The sequence below is a fragment of the Podarcis erhardii genome (genome assembly GCF_964252035.2).
Source record: "Podarcis erhardii genome assembly, chromosome: 5".
Taxonomy (NCBI): domain Eukaryota; kingdom Metazoa; phylum Chordata; class Lepidosauria; order Squamata; family Lacertidae; genus Podarcis; species Podarcis erhardii.
The window spans coordinates 87,068,331-87,078,700 of NC_138509.1; the positions used below are offsets into that span (position 1 = coordinate 87,068,331).

The 10,370-nt window shown below is 47.2% G+C and overlaps 1 protein-coding gene across 1 annotated transcript; it reads right to left on the reverse strand.

Moving 5' to 3' along the window:
- Positions 1–795: 795 nt before the first annotated feature.
- On the reverse strand, positions 796–10,013 carry GHSR (growth hormone secretagogue receptor; the record flags this gene model as incomplete). Its single annotated transcript, XM_081863603.1, has 2 exons — positions 796–1,294; positions 9,248–10,013. 2 exons carry the CDS (start codon positions 10,011–10,013, stop codon positions 987–989), a joined length of 1,074 nt encoding a protein of 357 aa, XP_081719729.1. The 3' UTR covers positions 796–986.
- Positions 10,014–10,370: the final 357 nt, after the last annotated feature.

The following is a 10,370-nucleotide window of genomic DNA, read 5'->3' on the forward strand; positions in this document are numbered from 1 at the left end:
AAAACATACTTAAGGCGGCTGCAAAAGCGTCAGAACACAAAGTAGAATGTGAATGATTTAATCAAGTCCCCACAACAATTGCGATCTTTCAACGCCCAGGGAATTTAAAGAGTAAAAAACAACAACACATGTAAGAGGATGGGCTTGAAGATCAGCTAGAAACTGTTCAAAGTTCTTAATTCATGGTTGGTTCACTCAGCAATTATGGGAGCTTGCTTTCAGGTGCAGTTCGGAGATCCTTGAACAAATTCGGTGAATCCAAATGAACTCATGCCAAACTCTGGAGGTGCCCCAGAGACACTGGATTCTGCGTTCACGTTCCCTGTTCTTTGGCCGGTTACATATGTGCATCCGCTGCCATTTGGCAGATCGGTGGAGTGACGATCAATAGGTTTCGTTTGAAAGAGATGCAGAATAAGAGAGTCCCTCTACCTTGGGCATGGCCCTAACATCTTCATGGGATCTTTGAAATGGGAACAGGAAATGAGCTCTGTGCATCATCACTCTAGAATTTCCTTTGTTGCCCTTCCTGGGCTCTCTGTAGCACCACACCTCATCCTGGCTCTGACCAGCTCCTGCCGCTTGCCCCACCCTGAGCTGTTTACCAGTAAAACACAGCCCTATTAGCTCATGCCCTGCATCTTGAGGATGGCGAACCACTTTTCTTCCCAGTGACAGAGAATCACTGAAAATGACAGAAAAGTTGCTGCTGATGTTTATTATGCACAAAACTTATTTCATAATGCACGCTGCCTTCTACTGAGCCAGGTCATCGGTTGCATGTAGCTCCATATAGTCTACACTGACTGGCAGCAGCTCTCCAGGGTTCCAGACTAGAAACATTCCCAACCCCACCTGGAGATAAAGGGGTTTGAATTGGGACCTTCTACATGCAAAGCAGATGGTCTACCAGGGAGCTCCTTTAACCTGAATATATTTCCCCTTCTATTGTGGCTTTAGGTGACGGCTAGGTCCAGTCGGCGGCGTCATGTTTGTCTGACACTGGACTCTGCCCACACTCGAGACCCTCCCTCCTTCAGCCCCGACAGCCTTTTCTTCCTGTGTGTCTTGATGCCGAAGAGCCTGTAAGCCGCCTTCCGATATTTCTTGGACATGATGTTGTACAGGATTGGGTTGATGGCGGCACTTAGGTAGAAAAGGACAAAAGACACCAAGTTGCAATATTGGCTGATGACGGCTATTTCCAAGGATCCGTCCTCAAAGGATTTGGAAAACAGGTAACGTCCGAGGTGGAAAGGCAACCAGCAAAGGATGAAAGCAAAGACCACCACCGCTAAAAGAGGAGGAAGAAGAAAAAGAGAGAAGATGTTAGGGAGAAATGGAGATACCATATTATTCGCTAACCGTTCTCCTTTCACCCTGCTAATTTACAGAGGTTGCGTAGAAGATGAAAAAGAGTTTGGATTTGATATCCCGCTTTATCACTACCCTAAGGAGTCTCAAAAAAGGAACGTGGGTGGCGCTGTGGGTTAAACCACAGAGCCTAGGACTTGCTGATCAGAAGGTCAGCGATTTGAATCCCCGTGATGGGGTGAGCTCCCGTTGCTCGGTCCCTGCTCCTGCCAACCTAGCAGTTCGAAAGCACGTCAAAGTGCAAGTAGATAAATAGGTACCGCTTCAGTGGGAAGGTAAACGGTGCTGCTCTGGTCCGCCAGAAGCGGCTTAGTCATGCTGACCACATGACCCGGAAGCTGTACGCCGGCTCCCTCGGCCAATAAAGTGAGATGAGCGCCGCAACCCCAGAGTCAGTCACGACTGGACCTAATGGTCAGGGGTCCTTTTACCTAAGGAGTCTCAAAGTGGCTAACAATCTCCTTTCCCTTCCTCCCTCCCTCCCAACAAACACTGTGAGGTGAGTGAGGCTGAGAGACTTCAGAGAAGTGTGACTAGCCCAAGGTCACCCAGCAGTTGCATGTGGAGGAGCAGGGAAGCGAACCTGGTTCACCAGATTACGAGTCCATTGCTCCTAACCACTACACCACTCTGGCTTCACTGGCATAAGATAATAGTGAAAGGCCCAGCTAGAAATCTGGTGCTGGAAAGCTGGTGTTGGAAATCTGCTGGAAAGCAGGAAGAGGAGGTGTAGTTTGCCTTAGAAAAGCAGCAGCTGGGAGGGGCTGCTTGACCCTTCCACACTTTCGTGGGCATCCATCTTCGCCTGCTACTTTTCCCTGCAACACCACAAATACCCTTCTAGAGAACTGCACCCAAGGGGGCAAGACCCAAAACAGCAGGCTCCCCCACCCTGGAGCGTAAGTCAACACGAATTCTCTCTCTACCAGCAGATAAAAAATATTCAGTACTTGCTCCACATAGTGGTGGAGGAGCCTAGCTTAAAACAACAGCTACAGCAGGCCAACAAAATAAAACTCAAAAAGCAAGTAGCGACCCTAAAGATGTGGCCATACCACTATTACTACTGCTCATAATACAGGCAACGGCAGATTTGTGCGGGGGTTACGTTCCTGGCCCAGTGAGCATTGGCTAAGTGCGCATAAGTTTGCTCCACCCCATTTTGCACCAGAAAAGGGGGCGGGGCAGGAGGAGGACGCCTTGCATAAAATGCACCCCCTCCAATTTTGCCCTTTTTTTTTGCTGTCCTAAGAAAAAGACCCCAGACATGTAAAGTTATTATTAATGGATTTTATGTGCCGTAATGGTGCCCAAGAGATATTGAGGAATTGGAAAAATAAAGGTATGATATCAATGGACTGATGATATATGACATCCCTTGTAATTTATGAATGGGCTGCTTACAGGTGCAGAGTCTGTATGGATAAATACGATAACATTCGGAATGAATGAGTTTATACAAAATGTGGTAGGCTATTAACGTTTACATAAGCACTAGGACAATAATACTATGCCAATTTATACAAAAATGTATGGGATTCTCGTATATTGCCTCTCTCTCTTTTTGCTTTTTCCCCTCTTTTACATGTACCTTTGTTGTTGTTCTTCTCCCTCTCTCTTTTCCTTCTTTTTCCCCCTGTATCACTTTATTTCTTTTATTTTACTTGAAATCACTTTAATAAAAATATAAATATTAAAAACCCAGAAAAACACAATAGTAACAATAAGTTATTATTAATTGTGATAAATATACTTATAGAAGTACTGTATATTTTATAATCATCAACTGGAGGGGGTTGAAAATGATGAGAGCAGAACAGGAGTGAAGGGGGGAAGTTTATTGCATGCACACCCTGCCCTGCTGAGAAAAATCCTTCAATAAGCTGAAGTGAAGCTTTAGAAGGGAATCTCTCCTTAGCACCCATGAAGGATTTCCTCTCAACCAAAGTGCTGGCGTCTGCAGTGGGAGTTTCCTCACGACCACAGCAGGAGAGGCAAGGGTTAACCCCCCCACTCTTTCTCCACACCTGCTCTACCTTGATCCCTAATCCTCCTCCTACAGCTGTTTTTTTGCAATCTGGAGCTGGGTTCTTCTGCTTACTAGATGCAAAGATGCACTTAACATCACAGGGAGTTCGGCTCTCAGGGCTCACGTGAAAGCTGTGCAACGTTTTTCAGAAAGAAATCCTGTATCAAGGAGCTTTGTGCTGGAAAAACTTTGCCCCATCTCCGTTTTGAAGATTTTCTTGCGCCAAAAGACCCTTTTGTTTGAATGTGTTTGACCTGCTCTTTATGATGTTGTTCCTTGTTTCTGTATTTTCCTTGCGTCTTATATTTGCTTTACATAACTTAGATGGCATCCATATGACTTAGTAAGGGACACGGGTGGTGCTGTGGGTTAAACCACAGAGCCTAGGGCTTGCCGATCAGAAGGTCGGCGGTTTGAATCCCTGTGACGGGGTGAGCTCCTGTTGCTTGATCCCTGCTCCTGCCAACCTAGCAGTTCGAAAGCACATCAAAGTGCAAGTAGATAAGTAGGTACCGTTCCAGCGGGAAGGTAAACGGCATGTCCATGCGCTGCTCTGGTTCGCCAGAAGTGGCTTAGTCATGCTGGCCACATGACCCGGAAGTTGTATGCCGGCTCCCTTGGCCAGTAAAACGAGATGAGCGCTGCAACCCCAGAGTCATCCGCGACTGGACCTAATGGTCAGGGGTCCCTTTACCTTTACATGACTTAGTAGTATAGAAATAAACCCTATACAGGGGTGAGGAAGCTGTGGCGGTCCAGATTTTGGGACTGCAGCTGGCTAGGGGTGGGTGGCTGTTCTAGTCCCAGAACATTTGGGGAGCCATAGGTTCCCTGCCATAAAACAAGGTTTGGGCTGCAATCCGATGCACACTTCCCCACAAATAAGACCCACGAAACACAGCCAGACGAACGGTTGAGTCCATCCACATGCTGTTAATTGGAGCCAAAGTTCATGGAGACTTGCATTTGCCTAGGAGCTTTGGATTAGGCAATGTTACCTAAATTGCATGCGAAATATTCTGCCATATATTCATTTCTCTCTTCAATGTTCAATTCTTTATAGTTAAGAAATGACTAGGAACAGCACTAACCTTGGACAGTGGGATTGTTGTCACTAGAGAAATGGGTTCTGTCCAGATTTTCTTTCATAGCTGTCAACGTTTCCCCTTTTTTAAGGGAAATTCCCTTATTCCGAATAGGATTCCTCACAAGAAAATGGAAAAGTTGACAGCTATGTTTTCTTTTAAGCCCCAGAGTCAAAACATAACACACAAACCTCTCCTCCAACAAATGTATTTACTATATTTTTCCATGTATAACACGATGCCCCCTATTCTGGGAGACTCAAAATTAAGAAAATGGGGGGGGGGAGAGATTGCCCCCGTGTATGACTACCCCCTCCCTTTTTAACATTAGTTTTTAGTTTTTTAAAAAAGCTAGTCTTATACACAGAAAAGTGCAGTAATCTCCTTGCAATCCTGAAGACCCCTCTGCCCAGTTCTTATGATGACAAATCATACAGTTTTTCCACAGTGCAAACCTCTGCATGTCTACTCAGAGGTAAATCCCTTGCAGGTCAGTGGGACTTACAGTTCCAGAGAAATGTGTCTAGGGTTACAGATTTAATTGTCCTAATTGTCCAGATTTAATTTAACAGAACAAACATAGGCCACTCTGTAGTAATTTGTGGCAAGTAGCAGACATTAATAAAAATGAAATTATAGAAGAAATCTTCCTTTGGATCTCCAGTGTCAGTTTAATTTCCTCTACGCAGAATCAAATGACTCTGCCAAGTGTGCAGGCACGACTGCAGTGATTATTAGGCTTTTTTCTAGACTGCCAGCCTCTAACACTTCCCTGGGAGTAAAGCCTCAGTGAACTCAATGGTGTTTGAAACTCCCATTGTTCTAGGCGCATTTTGTGACAGGGGATTTCGTTAGTGCGACTAGTTTCTGAGCTCTAGGCACAGCACTGCACCTAAGATTTCAGATTAAAACTGTAGAGCGGAAGGAAAGGAGGACCTTTTTCTGCCTCCCCACTTCTAGCTACTCTCTGAAGACTGGAGAAGAGACCCTCTGAAGAATATTAGGGGGGTGGGCAGGGGAAGAACCAGACCAGGTGAAAAATGAACGTAATATTTTACCTGCAGTTCATTCATTTTCAGCTTTGCATTCTTGTTATTAAAAAAAAAAGTGTGCCCAGACATTCCATTGTTGCGCCCATAATCTAGGTTTAAGGTGCCATTCAGCTCCTAGCTTTCATATCTCAGTTTCTAACACTGGTTAGATCTGATTAGATATGCCTAGGATTACGCAGTTTAAAAACAACAGTTTGTGGAATGAATTCTGTAATGACAGTTGCCTGAGGTGACCGAATTCGGCAAGGGCCATGTATATTTATCACTTTTAATAGTAACTTTACACGTTTGGGGTGGTTTTGTTTAGAACAGAAAAAAAGGAGGCAATATTGGAGAGGGTGCATTTTATTACGAGAAGTCCCACACAAATATATCCCTAACATAAACACTTATTGATAAAGTTTGGTATAAGTAGTTTCTGTGTTGGTTACGGGTGCCTGGATCCAGAGTTCTTTGTATTACGTTTATTTAAAATATTTATATGTGGCCTTTCAGGGGATCTCTGTGTGCATTCATTAGTGAATTTCTATGCATAAGTGCATCAGGCATGTGAAGCTGAGTCAGATCTCTCTGTCCTCATAACTGTTCTGTCCTCAGCTGTTCAAGTAGAAATCCACTACAAACCGAGTTAATGGTTTAACAGACTCGGTTCTTGATGAAGCCTGGGAGCCTGTAGAAATAGACTTTGCCAGCTAGGACCCAACTCCGAGACACCTCTCCCTAGGAGCTGGCTTCCAGGGTCATGAACATTTCGCATAAAGGGGCCACATGCCGGGCATTTAATTGATAATGCATGCATTACAATAACCTACGAGAGCAGAAGGACACAGAAAGAGCCTTCTGGACCAGGGTTCATATTCCCACTTGGCTATGAAATACACTAAGTGATCTTGGACCAGTCACTGCTTCTCTACCTAACCTACCTCACAGGGTTGTTGTGGGGGGAAACCATGAACACCACCTTGAGCTCCTTGGAGAAATTTGGGATATGAATGCAGTAACTAAAAAATAAAATGTGTAGTCGACTTAACCAGCCAAAGCTGATGATAGGTGACTGGGAGTGGCCGCCAAGACCATATACCACCAGTCCTGAAAGACCTACATTGGCTCCCAGTACATTTCCGAACACAATTCAAAGTGTTGGTGCTGACCTTTAAAGCCCTAAACGGCCTCGGCCCAGTATACCTGAAGGAGCGTCTCCACCCCCATCGTTCAGCCATGAGATCCAGCGCTGAGGGCCTTCTGGTGGTTCCCTCACTGTGAAAAGTGAGGTTACAGGGAACCAGGCAGAGGGCCTTCTCGGTAGTGGCACCTGCCCTGTGGAACGCCCTCCCACCAGATGTCAAGGAAATAAACAACTGAAGGCAGCCCTGTTTAGGGAAGTTTGTAATGTTTGATGTTTTATCGTGTTTTTAATATTCTGCTGGGAGCCACCCAGAGTGGCTGGGGAAGCCCAGCTAGATGGGCAGGGTATAAATGTTGTTGTTGTTGTTGTTGTTGTTGTTGTTGTTGTTGTTGTTGTTAGTCCTTGCCACAGAGGCCACCTGGGCCTCCAATGATAAAAATGGTTCCGAGAATAACCCTGAACACCAAGGTGAAGTAAAAACTACAAATAAGAACTGTCCAGTGGTTAACTTCGGAAGGAAGGAAGGAAGGAAGGAAGGAAGGAAGGAAGGAAGGAAGGAAGGAAGGAAAGATTTTCAGGAAAGGAAGTTGTATGGACCTTCTTACTTGGTCCCAAGAGGTCCCATCAGTATTGGCACTCTGCCATCTCCTGAAGCCACATTGATCCCACTGAATACCAGTTGCGGTAGAAGCATAGCATGGACAGGCCATTGCCAGTGTTGCGACGGAGGAGGAATCTCTAATCTGTTGGAGCAGTATGTGCCTGCAGTGTAAGCTTGTGCCTGTCCTGGCACGTGATCCGAGGGAGGCTCAGCTCACACAGTGACAGGCTTATGGCACCCAGAGAATGCCACAACTGATCAGGGATGCACACCCAGGTCTTCACTAGCAAAGTAGACGTTGGTGCTGCAGCCCAGTGCTTGGGCATCTGCTTTGCAATGGAAGGTCCAAGGTTCAAGACCCAGCATCTCCAGGTAGAGATGGGAGGGACTTCCTGTCTAAACCCTCAGAGAGCTGGTGTCAGTCAGTGTAGACGGCCCAATGGTCTGACTTGGTATATTGTAGCTTCCTTTGTTCTTCAAGTCCAACCATCTAGCCAATGCAACTGAGGTGCCCAGCATGGTATCCTCCAGATATTGTTGGACTACAACTCCCATCTTCTCTCACCATTGGCCATGGCTGCTGGGGCTGCTGGGAGTTGGAGTCCAGCAAATATCTGGATTCCACACTGGCTACTTCTGCTTCCTTTACATGCTGTGGGATGCCATGCGCTTTGAATTTCACCACGACGCCACTGGTATTGCCCGCATGTGCCACTTCTGGACTTCCCTGAAGCATCCAGTTGTGAAACTGATAGACCTTTGATCAGAATCCAGCAGGGATCCTTTCACATACTTATTATGCCTGGGAGTAGTGAGAGAAATATACACTGCAGAGGCTCAGAGGCTATTATCATAATTAATAATAGCGTTTTCATACACTCAGGAGCTTCAGTCCTAGTTTTGCTCCTCCATTTGAGTACAAATTGATGTACAGGAGGAGCTGATCCATGCATTCTATGCCATTTGCACCTAGCCTGCAAGCACACACCTGAACATGTGTGCACATGGAGGCTCCTGCATGTGCAATCTGTAAGGCTCCATTTTCCAAGGGACCAGACCATGCACACAGGAGCCTATGTGTGCTCAGTTATGCATGTGCTGGTTCTGTGCAAACTCTACCCCTTGAATGCACAGAAGGGGTGCCAAAGATGTCTTCCCAATCAGCCCTTTTACATGTGTTCATGCGACCCAGAGCAGAGCTTTTAGTGTTGCTGCCCCTGTTCCGCAGACCCTTGTTCCTTTTGCAATACGACAGATGCCTGCTATTTGCACTTTCCAGAAACCATTGAAGATGTTTTTTGTTCTGACAAGCCTGCCCAGCTGGATGAGCGAATCTCTGCCATGGGTGTCTAATGGATTTTTCATTAAAAAAACAAAAATCTGCCGCTATTTTCTACATTGTCTTAAAGTGTTTTAGCTGCTTTAGCTGCATTCTAAACATTGCCTCGAGATGCGTGTGGAAGGCAATTAAAATATAAACACAATAATTCCAACTAAGTCATACTCAGAATAGACGGAAGCTACTTTCACACCATCTGTTCAAAGTGCTATGATACCACTTTAAAAAGTCATGGCTATCCCGCAAAGAATTCTGGGAACTGTAGTTTGCTAAGGGTGCTGAGAGTTGTTAGGAGACCCCCCTATTCCCCCTGCAGAGCTACACTTCCCAAAGTTCCCTGGGAAGAGTGCTTTAAATGCGCAGCATGAATGTGGCCCCAGTGAAATCAATGGACTTAAGTTACCATGAGTGTGACTGACGCTCGATATCACCCCTTATAGCTGGTCCAAAATTTCACATCTTGGGTCTACAGTAGCAGGGTTTCCCAAACTTGGGCCTCCAGCTAGGACTACAACTCCCATCATCCCTAGCTAGCAGGACCAGGGGTGATGGGAATCGTAGTCCTAGCTGGAGACCCAAGTTTGGAAAACTCTGGTCTACAGGGACACACCATGTCAGAAACGGAACCAAGATACCCTTACCTAGCATTTTCACCGTCTGACGGTTGTACTTGTCCCGGATGGATGTCTTGGGCCCGATGTCCTTCTTCTTCCTCCTCCAGAGCTTCCTCACGATGAGGCTGTAGAGGACGGTCAGGCAGAACACGGGCAGGAAGAAGAAGACGCTCGAGGTCCACACCATAATGGTCAGCAGCCCCGACTGGATGGCGTACTCCGTGGCCCGGCACTCATTGGTGTCTGACGGGTTGGTCCCATTCTCGTGCTCGACCCCGACCAAGACGAAGATGGGCCCGGCGCTGGCGAAGGATACGGCCCACAGCACCAGGATGACCAGCTTGACTTTGCCCTTGGTGACGACCACCTTGGCCCAGAGCGGGAAGCAGACGGCCAGATACCTCTCCACGCTCAGAGCCGTGATGTTGAGGATGGTGGAGTAAGTGCAGCTCTCGCTGACAAACTGGAAGAGCTTGCACAGTAGGTCGCCAAGGTTCCAGGGCCGGTACTGCCAGAGGCGGAAGAGGTCCAGGGGCATGCAGAGAAAGATCAGGAGGTCTGAGAAAGCCATGCTCGACAGGTACAGGTTGGTGGTGGTCCGCATGTCCCGGAACCTGGAGACCACCAGCATCGTCATCACGTTGCCCAGGATCCCAACCACAAAGAGGAGCACGCAGGTGACGGTGACGCCGGTGAGGAGAGGCGCGGGGAAGAGGTGCAGAGGGTACTCGGGCAACGTGTTGTTGTCGCCGACGTAATCCATTGCAACCTGCAGGCTGCTCTCGTTGTACATCCCCAGGGGCTTTTGCCGGGGCACGGGCTGGGCTGGGACGGTGTGAAAAGGCTACGTCAGCTACTGCTCATGTCCGAAGCGAGACAAGGCAATCGTGGTGGCGGCAACGGCAAATGGTGTGGGAGGTGCTGTATGGAAACAAACCAATAAGCTGGTTAGGAGGAGGCCTAGATCTAAGGCATGGGTAGGCAAACTAAGGCCCGGGGGCCGGATCTGGCCCAATTGCCTTCTAAATCCGGCCCGCGGCCGGTCCAGGAATCAGCGGAGCCAGTGTGGTATAGTGTAGTGGTTAAGAGCAGTGGACTCGTAATCTGGTGAACTGGGTTCGATTCCCTGCTCCTCCACCTGCAGCTGCTG